The sequence below is a fragment of the Vombatus ursinus genome, unplaced genomic scaffold (genome assembly GCF_900497805.2).
Source record: "Vombatus ursinus unplaced genomic scaffold, bare-nosed wombat genome assembly UNPS02007612.1, whole genome shotgun sequence".
NCBI classification, from domain to species: Eukaryota; Metazoa; Chordata; class Mammalia; order Diprotodontia; family Vombatidae; genus Vombatus; species Vombatus ursinus.
The window spans coordinates 8,303,498-8,325,253 of record NW_020947390.1 but is presented as its reverse complement, the minus strand read 5'-3'; the positions used below and the strand labels follow the sequence as shown (position 1 = coordinate 8,325,253).

At 36.0% G+C, this 21,756-nt stretch overlaps 1 protein-coding gene across 3 annotated transcripts in view; it reads right to left on the bottom strand.

Annotated features, from left to right (window-relative positions):
• Positions 1-21,756, bottom strand: part of GRIA4 (glutamate ionotropic receptor AMPA type subunit 4) — a 467,849-nt gene that overhangs the window by 88,379 nt on the left and 357,714 nt on the right. For all 3 annotated transcript variants that reach the window (XM_027849547.1, XM_027849546.1, XM_027849549.1), the window contains exons 5-6: positions 16,928-16,981; positions 7,649-7,807 (exon numbers count right to left, since the gene is read on the bottom strand). In XM_027849547.1, the coding sequence (XP_027705348.1) occupies positions 7,649-7,807; positions 16,928-16,981 (213 nt within the window). The remainder of the gene's footprint in view (positions 1-7,648; positions 7,808-16,927; positions 16,982-21,756) is intronic.

The following is a 21,756-nucleotide window of genomic DNA, read 5'->3' as shown; positions in this document are numbered from 1 at the left end:
TAAATGATAATGCTAGAGCATTACCTGGGGATACTGAGAGGTTAATTGGCTTGTCTAAGATGACATAGGCAGTATTTCACAGAGGTAGCACTTGAATTCATGTATCCTGACTCCAAGGCCATTTCTCTATCTACTAATCTACACTCTTTCGAAAGAGTAGATTACAGGCCTCTTAACCAAATATAATGGGATGGAATAATCTACTCTATGGGATATAGAAAATCAAACATAATTTAAAAAGTCCTGGAGTGTTTTTTGGTGTAAAAGCAAAGGAAGAAGGTAAAAGTGGAATTCTTTTTGCTTTGATATCTGCAAATAAGAAAAAAAAAACACATGAAATTTTATAGGTGGAAAGAAACCTTGGGAAAACGACAATAACTCAATAGCAGTCAATTTATGGTAACAACAACAGTAACCACAATAATAATAATTAATGATAACAACAACCCAGTTTTATAGAGTCTTTCAAGGTTACAAAGTTCTTTCCTCACAACCATTCTGCAAGGTAAGGAGAATTATTAGAGTTAGGGCTTGGGTTGTGATTTCATTAGTGTAAACAATTGCCAGATGAAAAAAAATTCCCTTTACCAATACAAGTTTGCACCTTCTTTGCAACTTACGAGACAGTTGCCTATAATATAGTAAGGTTAAGTTGCAAGATCAGAGATGCATAACTATTATGGTCAGAGGTAGAATTTGAATTCAGGTCTTTCTGGCTACAGGACCAGCTCTTTGTCTTATGCTACCTCTCTATACTTGTCCATAATCACACAGCTAGTAAATACCTGAGGTAGGTTTGCAGGTCTCACAATTATAAGTCCAGAGGTAGCTACCATACCATACTGCCTCTCATCTTAAGAAAAATTGGTAATCTCTAAGGTTCTTTCTAGCTCAAAATTCCTTATCTCATTATAAAAAGAAATAGCTTTGAGGAGCTGTTTAAAAAGCCTCTGGGATGGAATTTTAAGTATCAAAGTAGGTTATAAGATTTCTTAGTTGTTCTTTAATGGAAATGATTTTAATATGTGGAAACATCCGTTTACTATAGCTCTACTATGATGCCTCATGGTAGTATCAAAGTGACTCTGGGTTCCTAAAGGCAGGTTCTATAAAGTTGGAAAACTTTCAGGTATAGGCCTAGTTATAGATGATTATATATTTGTGTGTTTGAGAGACTGCCTAAATTTAGAGGGGCTCATGACCAGGTTGATGATGACTTTTTTGGTCACAGCAACTCTCTCTCTTTTTGTGTCTCTCTTGGTCTCTGCCTCTCTCTGTCTGCCTGTCTTCCTGTCTGCCTTTCTGTATGCCTGTCTGTCTGTCTGCTTCACCTCCTTCTCATCCTCATCTTCCTCATCATCTTCTTCCTCCTCTACCTTCTCACCCCTCTCTGCTCCTCTTCCTTTCCTTCTTGGGGTGGTGAAGAAAAAAGAGATATGGAAGAAATGGTAGGTGATGTAAAAATAAAGATATCAATAAAAATGAAAATCTGTTTTTACAAAGACTATTTACTATAAGTCATAGACAGAGAGGCAGACGAAATCTGTTGGTGGAGGGAGTATCAGCAGTAAACATTCAGATCTTTGAAGTAAAGATTATTCCTATGCAAAGCAGAGGCAGGGCAAGTGGACAAAAAGAAACAGATACATAGGATTCTGTCTTAGAAGTTGGAAGGGACCTCAGAGGTCACCAAGTCCCAACCTTTCATTTTACAGAGAGGAACTGAGGCCTAGAGAAGTAAAGTGACCTGCCCAATGTCACACATGTCATAAGTGGTACAGTCAGAATTTGAATAAAAGTCCTTTGATTTTTCTACTATACCATAATGTCTCTCAAGGAGTTGTAGAAGTACCTAAATACAAAATGAAAAAGCCTCTTCACTACCAAAATAAAACAGAATGATTATCAAGGAGAATAAAAAGCTAAATCTTCTATGACTTATAGGCATAAGGCAAGATAAGCTACAGCAAGAAATAGGATTAAACTTCCTCAAACCATAAATAATAGCAAAAATATTTTAAAAGTGATAGGCATAAAGGAAATAAGTCTTATAGACATGAAACAATTAGAGAATAATATAAAACAAATGTCAAAATACACCTTATGGACAAAGTCAAGGAGGAACAGAGATCAACATGGTTTGAAAAAACAGTGAGGAAATAATGTCAGTTTAATACGGTAGATAAAAATCAAGCATCAGGCAAGGATGTGTAAAAATGTATGCAGCATTCAGCAAACATGAAGTATACACTGCACAAACTGGATTTGGATTAGAGGGAGTATATACTTCTCAAAGTTTCACTACTAGAGAAAGTACAACAAGGTGGTGAAGTAGATAGAGTGCTGAACCTGGAGTTAGTAAGATAAGTTCAAATCTAGCGTCAGACAAATATTAGGTTGTTTGACTCTGGGCAAGTTACCTAGCATCTGTCAGTCTCAGTTTCCTGATCTGTAAAATGAGGATAATAATAGCACATACCTTCCAAAGTTGTTGAGGAGAAAATGCAAGTTTTGCAAACCTTAAAGTTATTCTTTAAGAAGGGTTTAAGGATCTCATATATGAATTGGAAAGCTGCCACCAAGATGAGTAATGTACTAGGGGAAAATGACATAAGGTAGGGTTGTAGGTATTGGAATCATTCCTCATGGAGAAGGGAAAGTTGGGAGTTTTCCATGTGTTACTAACCCTCCTTCAGGTACATAAAGGGCTTTTACATGTGGGAAGGGAAACATCTGTTCTCTGTAATAAGAACAAGAGGAAGAAAGCTTAAATACCAGTTTGGTGATAGAAAGGATTTTTAACCATCAGAATGGGCTATACAATGTGGTTATAGATGCTATTTCTTTCCTATTCTTTAATATGCAGGAAATATCAGTTTGTACTGATGATTTAAGTGTGTTCTTGCTTAAACATGGATAAATTAATTTGATGATTTCTGAAGATCCCTTCCATGTTCAATTTAATTTTTATCAACTTATTAGGGTATCATCATGATATCCATTTCATAGTTAAAGAAATTGATGTGAGGCATAACAAAGTGACGTACTGAAATTTAGATAGCTTAGAGAGGTTAGAATGCTTTCCATTAGATCAGTACCTAGGACAACGGTGGAGTATTGAGATTACTTTGTTAATCAGTCCGGTATTGATAGTGGCAAGAGAATTGAAGCTTTCATCCTTGTGGCAGCCATGAAGAGGGTTATTATATGGTCTAGTGGTTAGAGTTCCTGAAATTTAGTTTAAGCACAAGCATTGAGATTTCCCACTCTGGAGATCCCTCTTTAGAAACCCTAAAATGGAGGGGTTTAGAATCTAGTCCCCTATCAGAGAAGGAAATACTTGATCTTGGATCCTAGTCTTCTAGAAAGATTTCCTGGGCATAATATACTTTACGTCTTGCCTCTCTAGCAACTCCAAGTTTTAGAGTCCTGGATTCTGACTTTCTATCAAGAGAAGGTCAGTTCCTGGTCAGAGCTATGTTCCTTGGAGAGATAAGAGGATCAAGTATATGACTCCTAAAGTTGGAAGTGTGGCAAGGGATTTAAAGCCATGATTCAGAGGAGAAAGGGTGCTGACTATTTTATTCCCTTATAACTGTGAGTTATTTGGATGATTTGGCTCTGTTTGGAAGGGGGTTGCCTGTTTAGCAACTCCAAGTATTTCCCTTCAAAGGGGAATCTAGATCCTCAGAGTGGTACCATAAGTATGGATCACCATTTGAGTCTTTGTGGTGTGAAAATGGGACTAATAAGAATGTTAGAATATCACCTGCTTAGCAACCCCCAATTTAACTTCACAACTTTGATTTCATTTGTTTCAAAGGGGAATTCAAACTACAGGATGCCATTAGGAGTGTGTAGAACTTTAGGATCATGGCAAAAATGGGACTTCTGGAGAAGTCACAAGATTATAAAGTCATGGATTTAGAGCTGTAATGGACCTTAGAGGTAATCCAACCCCCTCATTTTAGAGATAAGGATCCTGAAGCTCAGAGACGTCAGAATTTATTCAGGGTTGCAGAGCTGCTAAATATCAGAGGCAAGATTTGAACCAGGTCTTTCTAACTCCAAGTCTAAACTCTACCACTATGGCTTGCAAGTAGAAATTGCTTAATTCATTGTACTTATATCTCTAACGTAGCACAGTGTTTGGCACATATTAAGGACTTAATAAATTCTTGCTGATAAATTGATTGAAGATTATGTCAATATGGATCAAACTTTGGCAAGTTCAGTTTCTACAATGATGGGAAGGTTTTGCATTTGTCCTGTCAACAAAAAGTGTCTATTTCCCAAGTGCTAACCTAGCTAGACATTGAGAGTCACAACATCAAAAGGTTGGCTATGTGGTGATGAATCTGTTGACAGAAACTAAGAAAAAGTAATACAGAACAGCCTTACGTTCCATGTGCTTCACTTAGGCTTCAGAAGTGGCAGAAAAGGGGACATAGAGTTCTGGGAATCACACAATTTTTAGATTCTTTACAAACATTAACTTAGTTGTTAATGCACTAAATGTGAAATCTTTATTTAATAATGAGACACATACTTCTTGAGGAATGATTCACTTGAATCTTGTCATTCTTGCTTTAAATGAAGCAGAAGACAAAAAAAGAGTTGCAGCTACAGGAGACATGACTTATTTAGAGGCAAACAAAAGATTATGGGCTCTTCTCAGAGAAGCAAACAGAAAATTGGGTTTTGTCATGAAAAAAAGTCAAAGAAACATCATTAATGAGAGTCATCTCATATTTCAGTGCTCACTGTAAATATTTTCAAAGAGAACAATCTCTGAAATAACTGTAGTTTATATGCCAACATTTGTTGCAAAGGATGAAGAAGTAGATAAGTTCTACAAAAACTTGATAGGCTTTGTGCAGCAGCAGGATCATAGCCAATGAGGTTTAACAGAGACATGATTATTGTTAATTGAAATACAAAGAACTTGATAAGATCTTCCAACTTAAATCAATATATATTGAATCAAAACACTGAAAAAAGAGGGAGGATAGGGAAGAGACTATAACTATAGGCCAGTAAATTTGACATTGATTCCTGAAAATATTAGTACACGTTATTAAAGGGATGGTTATTGAATAGCTATAAGAGGAAGCTGTGATCACATGGAGCTAATATGCCTTATGAGAACAGGTCATCCTCTCCATCGCCCAACAAAAACTGAAAAGCTCACAGCAATTCTTGCTAGACTGACTTCACTTTTCTTTTTGACAATTTGATAATGTTATTAGTTATATATTAAAAAGAATTTGTAAATAGAGTTTAACTGGATTTTAGCAAAGCATTGACAAAGTCTCTCAAATTATTTTTGTGGACAAGATGGAGAGATGTGGGCTAGATAATAGTATAGAGATATGGATTTAGAATTAAATGAATCATCAAACTCAAAGAGTAGTCATTATGGAGAATTATATTGAAATCATTTTTATTCTTTTTGAAAAGGAGGCTATGATGATGGCAATGATGATGACACAATGACGGTAATAGCTTATGTTCATGGTTATAAAATGTTTTCATATAACTATTCTCTCTTTTAAAATAAATCAAAATTTTGATAGAAAACTAACATCAAACATGAATATAACTAACATTAGTAGCTATTTAATTAATAATTTTGATACATAGAGTATCATATTATTTTTTTAGTCACTCCATGTAAATTATCATCTGGCTTGCTTGTCCATTCATTCTTATTCACTTTTCCTTATACAAACATACTCAGTGGATGCTCCATTCTTTGGCTTTTAAAGTTGCGTTATTTTAAAAGGACTTTATCAGATGTTTTTTGTATTCCTCATACTTTTTGGTCTTAATTTAATTATATTTCATTATATGGTTTCATTGATATACCATAATTTATTTAATTATCCCTCTCTATTTGGGGGCATGTAGGTTGCTTTCAGTTTTTTGCAATGTAATATAACATTTCTGTGAAAAATTTTGAATATCTAGAGCTTTTTCCATCTTTTTTCTAAAGTAATCTCACCATCAGCAGCATTATTGGGTCAAAGTTATGATTTTTTTTTTGCAATTTTACTGTGTATTATCAGACCACTCCCAATTTCTCACAGAGTTGCAATTCAACAAGCCTTGAATGAAGGGTCCTATTTTTCCACAAGCCCATCAACACTGAATTTCATTAATTTTAATAATTTTTTGCCATTTTGGAGGGTGTGAGATGATTATCAATTGCTTATGGGTTATTTTGATTCTGTAAAATGTTTTCTGCATTTGTTTATTGACCCTTATGGACTCTTGTGTGTATTCACATAAAATCTATCCTGTGCCAGATAAATATATTATTACTTTTAGTGCTTATAGTATCTGGAGGTGGGGTAGGAAAGAGAAGATTCTTACTTACATATTCAGAGACCTAGTTATGAGGTATATTTGGAAATATTCCCAGACTAAATTCTGGGTGGTTGAATAATGAGTCAGAGTGAAATTTGCTGTCTGTCCCTGAGATTGGAACTGATCTATGTAATCACAGAGTTTGGGGGCCCTGGGCCTAGGTGCTCACTTCAGTTGAGTAAAACCTTCCTTCCTTGTAACTTTTTCCCATTGGTATAAGTTTTGCCCTCTCGATCTACATAAATCAAGCCAGATAACTATTCCCCAAGACAACACTTCTAATATTTGAAGACAACTGTTGTGTCTCCCCAGGTTATCTCTTTTCTAGAGAATCTGAATTGTGCCATAATATTTTTCAGAAAAGAATTAATGTCTGTGATTGGCAATTCTTCAACCCATTGGATATAAACTGGTATCAAATCTGAGTGATATGTCTTGAAAATAAAGCACCCAAATTGTTCCTGTGAATTAGATACTTAAACTGAGGCATGATAGATTCGTTGTATATCTTACGTTTCTAATGGCTTCTCAATTTTGTCGTCTGTTACTTGTAAATAAATTGCACAATGAGAGGATGATTTTTTTGAGAAAAGGAAATTCATTGAAGATTTTTGGTACTGAAATTATTTAACTGAAAACAACTTGAAGACCACAAATTATACCCAACTGTGTAACTTAGATCAGTAAAAAGAAGTATTTATTTTCATAGCAAATAATTTTGATGGTAAACTACTGAGTATTAGAGTGATTCAAGTCAAGAGGAATGAGATGCCTAGGGGTAAGCACAGCTCAGAAACTATCAGTGAAGTCCATGGCCAAGAACTTAATTTTTCTTTGGGATAATAATACATATGTCACATCCATCATGGACCTGTATGGATTAAATGCAATAATATATGTAAAGTGCTTTGTAAACCTTAAAATACTCTATAAAATAAGCAATTTTTATTATTGACACTATTATCTACTCTAATCCCCTCATTTTATAGATGAGGAAAGTGATGACTAGGGAGATGAAATGACAGAACCAGTATGAGAACTCAGGTCTCTTGACCTTCAGGAAGCCTGAGTGAAATTTCTAATAGAATATTATAAGCCTTAAATTTAGAAGTCGGAGTATTATATAATGCTGTTTAGGTAGCAAAATATCATTTATTTTCAGTGTGTGAAGTTACCAGAAAAACAAAGGATATTTGAAGTGTTGATAGTACAATTGTATTCAGTAATTTTTGTCATAAATAGAAAGTACATTAACAGTATAAACACTGAAAGTTCATACCTTAGGAGGTGTTTCCGATCCTGGGTACTCTCTTTGATCTAGTTTTTTCCAGCGTTGCATGAGCTTGGTCACCATAGGTGTATTAAAATCCACTAACTGGAATCCTGTCACATTGGCTCCTCCATGCATAAATCTCTCCAGAGAAATATCCTTGAATCCCTAAAAAAAAAAAAAAAATTGACAAAGTCCTTCTAAGTTTCATGTCTGTTAGCTTTAAAATAAATTAGCAGTCAACATTGATATCTAAGGAGACGTTTATTGCAAGCAATGGTAAAAATAAGGATGAAAAATCTAAGTCAGTTCACCCTAAGGAAATTGTAATTTAGATTCAAATGCAAGATTATAAAGATTCTGAATTCAATTCACTTCAGCTCAAACGAAGTGCTTTTTAAGTGGCAAAGGCTACTGAGAATGGAATAGAAAAATGTGACATTGTCCACCCTGAAAGGAGCTTACTTTCTTATTAGAGGAGACATAAAAGAAAAAGGAGAGCAGGATAAGCAGGATTTTGTCTAGGATGCTAAAATTTAAAGAGCTACTACTGGTAGCACTTTGTGGTCTCCATAGGTGGAAACAATTGAACTTAGCACCTGGCTAGCACAAATAATTAGCTAATATAAAAAGCTAGCAGAACAATTGTGTCCTCCTTCTGACAAGTACAATGCAGGTACCTAGCCTGGCTGTGCCCTCCTCCATTTTCCTTTCAAGGATCCTTTAGTGAGTCAGTAAGTTAACAAATTTATTAAATCTTTGCTGTGTGCCAGGCTCTATGTTAAGTGCTGGGGATACAAAGAAAGCAAAAAAGAAAACAACAACAACAACAACAACAAACAATCCCTGTTCTCAAGGAGCTCACATTTTTAATGGGAAGAGAATAAGTAAATAACTAGGTTTGTACACCATATATACAGAATAGATGGAAGGTCATATGAAAAGGAAGAAGGCATTAGCAGTTGGGTGAAAAGCTTCCTATAAAAGGTGGAATTTGAGCTAAATCTTGAAGGAAGCCAAACATGCTGAGGCAGAGGTGAGGAGCCAGAATATTTCAGGCACAGAGAACAGCCAATGTGACAGCTCTGAGGAAATGAAATGCCGTGTTAGAGGAAATGTAAGAAGGCCAATTTAGCTGGATTGAAGTGTGCATGTCAGGGGAGTTAAGTGTAAGAAAACGGGAGATTTCATGAAGGTTATGAAGAACTTTAAATGACAAATAGAGGACATTTATGTCTGATTCCGAACACAAAAGGAAGTTACTGGAGTTCACTGAGCAAGGGAGTGACATTGTTGGACCTCCATAATAGCAACCTCTAGATACTAGAGACTGGTGTGGGCAGGCCCAGAAAGGTATTGAAAGGAATAGAGAGGTGTGCCTCCCTCTCAAATGATTTTTCCTTGAGAACATATTTTATGCCACCTATCTTGGGATCAAAAATTGCCAGTTATAGTTCTGGATCAACATATGTAAAAATAAAAGAAGAGTACAAGGGGCACTATAATTAAGTGTCAAAGAATACACTGGAGAAAATTGCAGTAGAAGATTAGAAAATACAGATCTTAATATGCTTACATTTGTCTAGGGTCAGGATGGGGTAGAACAAGAGAAACTTATGACAGATTTTCTAGCAATCCCCCTATTTTTAACCCTTAATATTAAAATAGCTCTCCATTACACAATGGCATATAGCTTTACATCTCTTTTGAAATGCAACATCCTATAGTCAAGACTTTCTATTTTAATGCTCTTCAGCTTATCCCTAGAGAACAACTCAAGTCAGCCCTGATGCCTATTTTGAGTCCTTCTCCCTCATTCAGGTTCTTAATATCACAAAGACTATAAAAATAGTCTACTTATAAGGGTCATGCTTTTATTCATAGCAGTCTGTTTATAACAAGGAGATAGATTAAAATTGTTCCACCTAGCTTGTTCTCAAAAACAAAGGAAAACAAGAAAAAGAAACTTGACAAAAATTATAGCCCAATTTCTACAACTTCAAATGTACTATTTTCCTATTCCTCCAGCTTTTTGAAAAGGACAGAGGAATTTATCTCCTCAACCTCTCAAACTTCAGATTTTCCCATATCTTATTGACTTGCATTACATTTTTTCCCCAGTAACTTTTCTCTGGGCTGATGGCACCTGTATCTTCCACAGCTATGAACAATAGAATTTTTTTTTTGTTAAGAAAAAACACATCCAGATACATCTAAGAGTTGTCATGTCTTCCTCAATCTATAACTTGAGGTTTGTTGATTCCTTGGTAAGAAATAATTACCCCTTCTTCCCATTTGCCTCTTCCCTTGACACTAGATTCTTTGTTTCTTGCCCTGGAGGTGACTTTCTTTCTTTATTCTTCCCTTTCCAAAGACTGACATTTGCAAACCTCCTTCTTCTGACTTACTATGTCCGGTCTGCACAACCCTGGTCTATTAGCATCTATAAGAAGTCTGATTGAGGTTTGCTTATTCTTACAAGAGTCCCAGATCTGGGTAGAGGTAGAGCTTAAGCTTTGGAAGTCAGAATTTTGTCTGTTGAGGCATATTACAGAATCTTATCTCCCTCTCCAGTTAATTAAGGAACTTCTCACATTCTCTAAAGGAGAAAAGAAATATAAACACTTCCATACACTGGCCACAATTGCAAAGTGGCAAATGGTTTACACAGTGCAAATGGACCACTTTCAGAATCTGAAAGGACCCAATCCTGTCATTTCAGTCTCTTGTTACCTGCCCCTAACATTCTACAATTTGAGGAACAATGTTGGGGTGTGTGTGTGTGTGTGTGTGTGGGTGGGTGGACTCGATTGATCAGGGTTCCTAATCAACTCCCTGCTACAGTAGCATTGATTACTGTTCCCTGAACAAGAAGCATAAAGTGTTTGTATGTGTGTCTGAGGCTAGGGAGGGGGAGGATGGCATTTATTCATAGAAGGCAGATGGCAAGAGGCCTAGGGTAGAAGGGTGGATGGGATATGGAACATGGTCTGCTCTGGGGCAAGTCTGATAAAGTGAGTTAAGTGAGTGTTTACTCACTCATTTTACTCATCAATCAAGAAAGCTCAGTCTCAGGGCAGAGTTCCAAAAATGAGTGGATTAACTCCTTCAGGAAGTGGGGAAGAAGAATGTTCTCTGGAGGTCTCATCTGGAAGGTGTTATTTCTAAGTGGGGAAAAAAAGGGGAAGTGGCAATGTAATGGCAAAATGCTAAGAGTGGATGATTGGGTGGTATGTGAACGAAAATTTATAAATACAAAAGCTGTTAATATCTGGCCAAGACTAAATGGCCAAAGTTTTGGAGCTTTGAAAGACTTTTGATTCAAATGTCATCTATTATAGTTTGTACCCATATAGTAGCTGTTGGACCTCCAGGTCCAGAGCTCTATCCAATGCAGCACCTACCTGCCCTCTAACAGCTCATACCTAAGGACAATTTATTGAGAGAAAATCTTTAAAGAGACGTTAAGGGCACAAAAACATATTCTAGGGTATAGAAAGAGTAGGGGCTTGCATAACTGCTATTACCTAAATAATCACCTCCCCTCAAATCTAATGGAGACAGCCTAATATGTAGAGTCCTAGATCTCCAAGAACAGATTTCCTTATATCCTGAGCTTGTATGGAATATCTAGTTTTGGAGTTAAGAAGGCCTGACCCTTACTAGCTGTGTGATCCTAAGCAAATCACTTCACATCTCTGGGCCCCAATTTTGTCATCTGTAAAATGGGTATAATAATAATAATAATAATCTCTACCTCATTGGATTGTTATAAAGCTTGAATTACATAATTTATGTTAAATACTTTGCAAAATTTAAAGTTATAAATATATCATTTTTGAAATTTTATTTTGTATTTTTATGAACTTGATAAACATTTAAGTTAGTTATTATGTGAAAAGGCAGTATCTTCTGCCTATTTTGGGAAAGAGAGTATACTATGAATTGTAGGATTCTTAAGATCCTGATGATTATAGTGCTGTCTACATAATCTGATTCACACATTTGTTGTTGTTTAATTGTATCTGACTTTTTGTGACCCCATTTGGGGTTTTCCTGGCAAAGATACTTGAGTTGTTTGCCATTTCTTTATCCAGCTCATTTTACAGATGAAGAAATTGAGGGAAACAGGTTAAGTGACTTGTCCAGGGTCACACAGCTGGTAAGAGTCTGAGGCCAGATTTCAACTCAGGTCTTCCTGACTCTAGGCCTGGCATTCTATCCACTGTCCTACCTTGCTGCTCTGATTGATATGTTATCTCTCTTTTATTTCCCTAATCCGGGTTCATGTATTAGTTAAATCTTAAATAAAAGGAGAACTACTACAGATAACCTAGAGAAATCATGATAGGATTGATGCAGAAGGGAAGTTTTATTTATGTTTTTGTTCCCTTAACATCTCTTTGAAGGTTTTCTCTCAGTAAAGTGCCCTTAGGTATGAGCTATTAGAGGGAAGCTAGGTGGTACACTAGATAGAACTCTGGACCTGGAGTCAGGAAGACCTGAGTTCAAATCTGGCCTCAGACCATTGCTAGCTGTGTTTGGCTTCATAATTTTTTTTTTCTTCCAAGCATCACAAATAACTTCACATGTATCGTTTCACTATTCCTCATAATATAACAAGTAAGTTAGGTGGTAAAAAAAAAACAAAAATAACAACCCAAAAAACAACAGATATTGTTATTCCCATTTTGTAGATGAGTTAACTGAATATGGAGATGCTATCACTGAGAAAGTAAGTGGCCAAGTTAAAATCTAATTTAGATCTCTTATTTATTTGGTCTAGGCAATGGGGTTAAGTGACTTGCCCAGGGTCACACAGCTAGTAAGTGTTATGTGTCTGAGGCTGGATTTGAACTCAGGTCCTCCTGACTCCAAGGCTGGTGCTCTATCCACTGAGCCACGTAGTTGCCCCCTAATCTAGGTCTCTTGAGTCTTACTTCAGTGATTGTATTATCTTTCAACTTGGAAATACTGGTAGTGAGGACATGGTTGCCCAAAGAGAATCCCCTCTTACAGAATAAAATAGAGAAATTTTCTAAAATCTACAGAAAACAATTATATTTATGATCCTAGTTTATTCCTAACTTATGCTTGTTTTGGTTTTATTTATTTATTTTTTTTGATGAGGTAATTGGGGTTAGGTGACTTGCCCAGAGTCACATAGCTAGTGAGTGTTATGTGTGTGAGGCCAGATTTGAACTCAGGTCCTCCTGACTCCAGGGCCAGTGCTCTATCCACTATGCCACCTAGCTGCCCCTAACTTATGCTTGTTTTACTAGAGGCCAGGTAACTCTTACGTATTTTATGGTTAGGGAAATGACTGGTAGTGTTTGTTGCTGTAGAGTGATAAAATGCCTTTGAAAAGTTGGAATTTAGTCTCTTACTCTAGCCTCTGTAAAATTGTACTCCTTAATTCTTAGCAACATGTTAACACATAGGAAAAGTGATGAAATAAATAGTACTTTTGATTTTTGGATGTCTAAGTTTGTGAGAATTCCATGGGTTACAAAAATGCCAAAAAACTTAGATATAGAAAAACAAAGTATTATGTCTCCCATGACAGGGGCAGCTAGGTGACTCAGTGGATAGAGTTCTATGTCTGGAGTCAGGAAGATCTGACTTGAAATCTGACTTGTGATATTTACTAGCTGTGTGACTCCAGGCAAGTCACTAAACCCTGTTTGCTTCAGTTTCCTCATCTGTGAAATGAGCTGGACAAATAAATGGCAAACCATTCCACTGTCTCTGTCAAGAAAATCCCAAATAGGGTCACAAAGAGTTGGACATGACTGAAATGAATAAACAACAAACAAAAATTTCTTCTGTTTCTTAAATTAGATGTTAGTTTGCAAGTAGAAGAATTAAGAAATCTAGTTTTTTAGGAGCTAAATAGTGGGAACCTGTATACTGCATTGGTATCAAGAAAATATCAAAAGGAAAAAAAAATGGAGGCCCAAAGCATGTTCAGTGCAGGACTTCTTCCTGCACTGAAATTATGGGTGGACATGGATAAGAGTCATGGTGAATAGGTAAGCATAGAAGCGTTGCTTTCTAGATCATTGGAGGACTTATCCAAGTCTATGACAGCACAGATCCATGGGTTGTACAGTTCTTGCTTTACATAAGTGGACCACTATATGGAGCAATTTTTATATAATGTGAATTTGCTTGTGGACATGGGGAAGGAAAGGAGGGAGGAGGAAGGAAGGCAAGCAGGAAGGGGGCCAGGTGACTATGGAGGAAGGGGACCAGTATATGGTTCGAAGCCAGGTGGAGGCTGGGGACAGAGAAGCAAGAGCAGGAGGAGAAACATGCAGGGCTGGGGCCAGTCATGTTGGACAAGACAGAGAGGAAGGGTGACAGACAAGTGGTACCCCATTGCAGACTGATGAAAGACAGCTGGGACAGACAAGTGGTACCCCATTGCAGACTGATGAAAGACAGATATGGGCAGGTGGGTGGAGTAGGGCAAAGGTCTACTCTCTCACAGCTAGAGTTCTCAAACCAAGTCCTCAATCTGGGGCAGTCAGGACAGCAGTGGTGATCTCTCTGCATTTGTCCTTCTACTCTTACTTGGAGGGTTTTTTTTTTGGTAGGGTTGGGTCAGAGACTGAAAAACACCCACCTGAGGGGCAGGAGTAGAAAGAGTACAGTAGAATATTGTACAGTAAAGTTAGCATAGGTTTTTTTTTTTTTAGAATGTGGATTTTTTTCCTAATTCTTTATGTAAAGAATTTGTGTAATGCAAATTTATATAAAGTGAGAACTATCTATCTAAATTTTTCTGGAAATGAGAGGTACTTGGACCTGAGCATTTCATATACATTTACTAGCTCTTTATATTAACTTATTTGACCCTTAGCACAGCTCTGTGAAGTAGGTACTAAAGGCACCATTATCCCTATTTTAAATGTAGTACATTTTTAGCACTAATTAGCTCAACATCTACTTGTCTTGGCTACTTGTCCTCTCAGGGTTCTAGAGCACTCTGAGGAGTTATTTGTTGTTGCTGTTTTGTTTTTTAGTATTGAAACTTATGGTTATCACCTAGTATACTCTTCCTCATGATTATCATTTGATATCAATTAGCCAGCTAGACTTAATTAGCTTTTAGAAAGGAGTATTTGCTAAAGTGGTATAATAATTTCTGTCGGTTCAACATCCCCCCCACCCACCCTGGTCTAAAACAGACTCTCCCACAGGTACATAGATAGTCCAGGGAAGAGTGGGATCAAGTTTAGAGACACATGTGGTCAAGGAGTAGCTCACAGCTCTTAGTTTCTGGAAGTCATTTTCTCCCCTTTGTGGGTTACTTAAGAAGTTCCCCTGAGCCATGGCGCATCTTATCTGCTGGGATTCTTATAGAGTCTTCACTCTTTCTTTCTTCAATATGTCTAGTTTTTCCTCACTTATTCAGACCTTGTTGCCAGTCATAGCAGATCCAAAAACACTGCCAGGTTGCTAATGAATGTACTCTAGCACTCTCAAGTTTACAAGGTCATCCCTTGGCCAAATAGTGTGGAGGAAGAGGCCAAAGTACTCTCCTCATGCCCAAGCAATTTCTTTTTAAGGGCTACAGGGGAAGGCATTTTTCATTGAGCTGCCAGATACTTAAATGCTCACATCTAAACTAGCTTGCTGGTTAGAAACAATCCTCAAAGGGTTTGACTAATTTTCCTCAACCTATTGGAATATATTACCTGTGAAAAGGGCAGCTCAGTGCCTCAGTGGATAGAGCTTTGGACCTGGAGTTGAGAAGACCTGAGTTTAAATCTGAACTCAGACACTTACTAGCTGTGTGACCCTGGGCAGGTCACTTAACTTTGTTTTCCTCAGTCTCCTCATCTGTAAAATGAGCTGGAGAAGGAAATAGAAAACCATTCCAGTCTCTTTGCCAAGAAAACCCCAAATAGGGTCACAAAAAGTTGGACATGACTGACATGACTGAACAGCAAAACTTGTACAAAGTCACTCTGTTTCATCAAATGGCTTTCAAAGAATTCTAAATTGATCAAAGGCTTTTCAGATCCAGTCCAATGCCTTTGCCTGATTGATTCAATAAAGATGTTCTCACCTGGTTAAGGTATTATAGATGTAGCATCTTATTAATTATTTTATTAGTTATCATTGGTATATCATTGGTATATAGTTATCTTAGTAGGGTGGAGTGTTGTTTTATTTATTTGACTGATTCACCTGACCTTATATACAGATCAAACTAAGGCTCATTGAGAAGGAATTACTTGCCCATAGTCACACAGACACCGTCAGAGGTGTGATTTGTACTAAGGTTTTCCTGACTCCTATTCCAGTATTCCATCCACCATACAATTCTGCCTCTGTCTCTAATATCATTATTTAACCTTACATAGTTGATTAAATTATCTGTTTCATGTCTATACGCAAAGGTTCACCATCCCTTTGGGGGATTAATTAATCAACAAGTATTTATTAAACATCTATTATATACTAGAAATCAAAATGAAAAAATATAAAGAATGAAACAATATCTACTCTCAAGATACTCCTAAACAACTATCTGGGGAGGGAGAAGTAACAAAAAGAAGGTAAGACCAGTCCTGTTTAGCTTAAACTAATTTAGAAAGTTTAACTATACATCTTTAAATGTAAATCTGTTATCTGTTAAATGCTACATTTTCCTATGATGGAAATTTAACAAGGAAAAATTTTCAAAATCTTCTAAGTATACTAAATAACTTTAAACAGATAATGGAAGATTTCAGAGTAAGTGATGTCTTTCCTTATTTACACATTGAACAAATACTTATATGTTTTAATTGAACATTAAGCAATTTCTCACAAATTTTGTTTTCAGTAGTTCTACATAAAGTACTCCCTTCAAGTGTAATGGGACCTGAAACTATAAAATGTTGTTTTCCCCTCTATCCTACAATTTCAGGACTACTTTGGATTTCTAACATACCCTTAAAGTTTCATAAATCATAACTGAAAGCCATGAGCTAGTATTTAGAATGCAGGCCATTAGTTATTTTAACAACTGATATCCTTAATGAAATGAATAGTATGATCATTGTTCTTAAATTTCATCATGACACATTTCAAGCAAATATATACATATAGTATGATTTCCTATTCAAAATATTATTACAACAACATTCTTAATGAAATACCAATTATTCCTTATGCATAAGAACTTCTGCACAAAAATATTTTCTTAAGCATTATTTTCAGGCATTGCTAAAAAGATTTTTTAAAAAAAATCTAATTTGTCAACTTTTGTGAATAGTAGTAGAGAGTACTCACCAGGTTTGCAATGATATAATGGTATCCTTTAACATGTTTTCCAACACTGACAATCTGTGAAAATATAAGGGTTTAAGAGAAAACTAACTTTTCTTATATTTACTGAGTATCTTATGGAATATTAAGCTTATTAGCATAATGCTACATGTATCTAATAATGCCACATTATTAGCATAATGCTGTTACCCTTATGCTAATGAAATTTATTATACTACATTAGCATAACTCTAATAATGGTACATTGTTAAGAATAACATATTTCTCTACCCCCCAAATAATTCTGTGGACATAGAATTTGTATGTCATATAAATGCAAAACGCTAAAATGCACATAACTAGAACAGATTCTTTGATTTCAAATCGCTTTAAAAATTGAAGATAATTCTATTATAAGCTACTAAATTAGCAAACACAAGTTGAAAACTTGTAAAGACAATGAGCAAAATTTATAAAAAATAGACAAATACATATTTTTACTTTAGAAATATGTGAAAAAAATATCCATCACTGGCAGAAAAAAAAATTCAAAGTGTTAAACAAGAAATAGAGCCCTGACATTGGAGTCAGAAAACCTGGGTTCAAATCTTTTCTCAGACATTTACCAGCTGCATGATCCATGGCAAATTAGTAAATCTTTGCCTCAGTTTACCCAAGTAGGATAATAGCATCATTTTATGTGAATTAAAATAATTTATAAAAAGTGCATATCCATATGGAAGTCTCCAACAATGCAAGACAAAATGCTTTCTGAATATTTTAGATATTATTCCTGAGTTTCAAATGTGTTATTTCTAGACAACTACTTCTGACTACAGACCAGGAGGTTTTTTCCCATCTGTCCATGCTAATAGCAGTGTTTTGTTACAAAGCCAAGAAGAGTGGGAGAACAGCACTTGAGGGGCTTTTCACTCTCCATACCCACTATCCTTTGAACTACTCCTATATACTAATGGGGACTTCAGAAATGCTTCAGGATATTAAAAGCTGAAATACTTAAAATGAGAAAAGTAAAGAAATCTTAGAGATAATTTTACTATTCTGGTTGTGAAAAATAGGAAACAAATATATGTGAGGGATTTTGGTAATTTGGTATAATTAATACATTGGATATAAGCATTATACATTCCTGTTTTCTGTAAAGTTGATCATTTCTTCAGTGAAAATTTCAATATTTAGTTAATAATATGCTGATTGTAATAGCACTGCCTTTTTTCTAAGCCATTATAAGATAATGAATGATTCTTATTTGTTTTCTGAATAAAATACAGATTGTTTAATATTCACAATATTTTATTATACTATATTTTTCTGATAATTATTAATTCATGCTTAAAATTAAAATTTTTTATTAGCCAGGAAACTAAGACCATGGTAAATTATAGAGTTCAAGATAAATAGTTTTTTGTAAATAGTATTTTATTTTTTTCCAATTGCATGTAAAGATAGTTTTCAACATTCATTTTTACAAGATTTTGAGTTTCAAATTTTTCTCCCTTCAGAAGATGGCAAGTGATCTGATATAGCTTATAGATTATACATGTGCAATCACGTTAAACATATTTCCACATTAGTCGTGTTGTGAAAGAAGAAACAGAACAAAAGGGGAAAACCATGAAAAACAAAAAAAAGTGAAAATAGTATGTTTCAATGGGCATTCAGGGTCCATAGTTCTTTCTCTGTAGAGCATTTTCCAACATTAGTCTTTTGGAATTGTCTTGGATCATTGTATTGCTGAGAAGAGCTAAAGTCTATCATGGTTGATCATCACACGATGTTATTACTGTGTACAATATTCTCCTGATTCTGCTCACTTCACTCAGCATCAGCTCATGTAAGTCCAGGTTTTCAAGATAAGTATTTTAATGATTTATGAAATATCTCACACCTTGTGATTATGGTGATAATCAGTGAAATGTCATAAAGTGATGGTAAACACAAAGAAGGGAGAGGAAAAAATGAATGATCCTTAAATCAGATAACCAGAATCTCATTAAATCATAGTATCTAAGAATGGGAAGCAACATCAGGACACACATAGTCTAACTCATAGCCAACAATTAGACATCCATCCTCTGCTTGTATACTTCCAGTGAGGAGTTCATTATAACTGAAAGTAGCTTTTTTCTTCTTTTAAATAATTCTAATTATTAGAAAGTTTGAATTTGTTGAATTTGTATCTTTCTCTTCATAATTTTTTACCCCCTCATCTTAGTTTGCTAGGACTGAGTAGAACAAATCTAATTCCTCTTTCTACTATACCATGTTGGTTCAGTTGAATCTTTGCCACATGAAAACTCCAAAGGGAAATGGTTGAAGCTGAGTTTATACCCACTCCTCCTTGCCTTGGCTTTCTCACAGAAGAACTTAGCAGAAGATGGCTTTTTAATGGGTTCTATTCTCCTGGATTTCTTCCCCAGTCACATTGGTCTGCTTCCTTCATTAGTGAGACCAGGCAAATTCAATGTTCCCTATGCCTTAATTAGGGAAAGGTGAAGGACAAGGTCACTATAAAGGGACACTTAAATGGATACAAAACAGAAACTTTGTAGTCAAAGCTCCAAATGTGGGCCTGAAGACATGGTCAGGGCCCGTATGGTATACCTGTAAGGATTAGGCTAGCAACGTACCCTTATGATTATTTTTTTAAGTAGAAATTAAGGGTGAGGTAGTGCTGCTTTCTTTCTTTTCTTGTAAACTTTATTACTTTATTTGCTGCATTTCTTATTAAAAAGAAAAAAAAAACTAAGCAGTGAAATAAATCAATGTTCCCATTGATCTGGGGCAAGATAACTTAAAAAAATTCTCATATTGGTTTAGGACTAATAAGAAAAAGGAAAATATCCAGGAGCAAAATAATGTAAGGGACACAATATCTAAGAGGGTTAAAAGTCAGGAGAAAGAAGGAGGAAGAATTAAATCAATATTTTGTGAACTGAAACCTATTGTTCCCTCAAAACGAATCAATTCTTTTTTCCTTTTAATGAGGAATGTGTAGGTAGAAATACAATTTGAAATTACTTGGGTAAGAATATGAGAAGAAAAGTTAGGAACTACAGACTCCAGCTTGTTTGACCTGGAGTCAAGAAGAGAGGAAGATGTAGGGTTTTTGTTGTTGTTGTTGTTGTTTCATACCCCATGTAGAGGTCTGAATGAGAAAAGGAAAAGAGAATTTGGAGGCAAAGGTCTTGAAGTGGAGTAGCAGAGATTCTTCCCACAGAAGAGTGAAATAAAGTCAACAAATATTTAAGTACCCACTATGTGCCAGGAACTCTGATAAGAAACTGGGGATACAAAGAAAGACAAAAACAAAACAAAAAGAAACCCAGTCCCTGCTCTCACGTTTTAATAGGGGAGACAATAAGCAAAAAGCTCTGTACAAACAAGATTATATACAGGAAAGATTAGAGCTAATCAATAGAGGGGAGGCAATAGAATTAAGAGGGATTTAGGAAAAGACATCTTACAGAAGGTGGGATGTTAGGAGAGAGCTGAAGGAAGCTGAAGAACTCAGAAGATGAAGATGAGCAGGAAGAGAATTCCAGGCATGAGGTACAGTCAGTGAAAGTGTTTGGTGTCAGGAGATGAATGCTATGTTCAAGGAACAGCAACAAGGCCAATGTGACTGGATTGCAACGCATGGAGAGGGGAGTAAGGTGTAAGAAGACTGGAATTGTAGGAAAGGGGAAGATTATGAAAGACTTTAAAAGCCAGAAGATTTTATATTTGATTCTAGAGGTAATAGGGAGCCACTGGAGTTAAAGGAATGATGTGATACAATCTGCACTTTTAGAAGATTAATTTGACAGCTGTGTAGAAGATGGACTAGCATAAAGAGAGACTTAAATCAGGGAGACCAACCAGAAGACTATTACAATAGTCTAGATGTGAGGTGATGACGGTCTGCACCAGAGTGGTGGCAGTGTCAGAGGACAGAAGTGGTTTTTCCTTTGTTCTTGAAGAAAACCATGACATCAGGAAGATGATGCCATGACTTGCAAGTGAATTGGATTTAAGTGAAGGAGGGCTGTGCAAAGTCACCAGCCTTATTTTCTCATCTGGGGCCATCTGGGTCCAGTGGCCAGATATAGATTAGGACGACTGGAGGTGGCCCAGAATGCAGTGGGATACCTTGGCCTTTTTAAGCTAAGGTCTTTCAGAGTTCTCACTTTGATTGAGGCAACACCCATTAAGTGATTTGGGTGTAATAAGGGTAGAATTGATAGGATTTGGTAAGTGATTGGATATGAGGGAGAGGAGTTAATGAAAAGTAGAGGATGACACATAGTTTGTGAGACTGGTTGACTGAGGATGATGGTACTCTCAGTGTAAAATGGAAGTCAGGAAGATAGAAGGTTTTTTTTTTTCGGTGGGGTGAGTTCAATTTTGGAATTCAAATTTAAGATTTTGATTGGACATCAGTTCAGTATGTCTAGTAGGCAGTTGGAAATATGAGACCAGAGGTCAGGAGAAAGGTTACTATTTTACTGAGTATGTTCTATGATGGTCACCCATAGCCTCCAGGCACCAAATCTAAGGAACTTTTTTTTAATCCCTATGCTCCTTGACCTTTCTGCATTATCTGAAACTGCTGACCAGGTCATTCTTCTATAAATTTTATCCTTACTTGCCTTTCATTGTAGTTTACTATTCAGGTTCTCCCAGGCAATTAGGTGGTGCATGGATAAAGTACCAGGCCTGGAGTTAGGAAAACTCATTTTCCTGAGTTCAAATCTGGCCTCAGACACTTACTAGCTATGTGACCCTGGGCAAGTCACTTAACCTTCTTCGCTTTGGTTTCCTCATCTGTAAAATGAGCTGGAGAAGGAAAT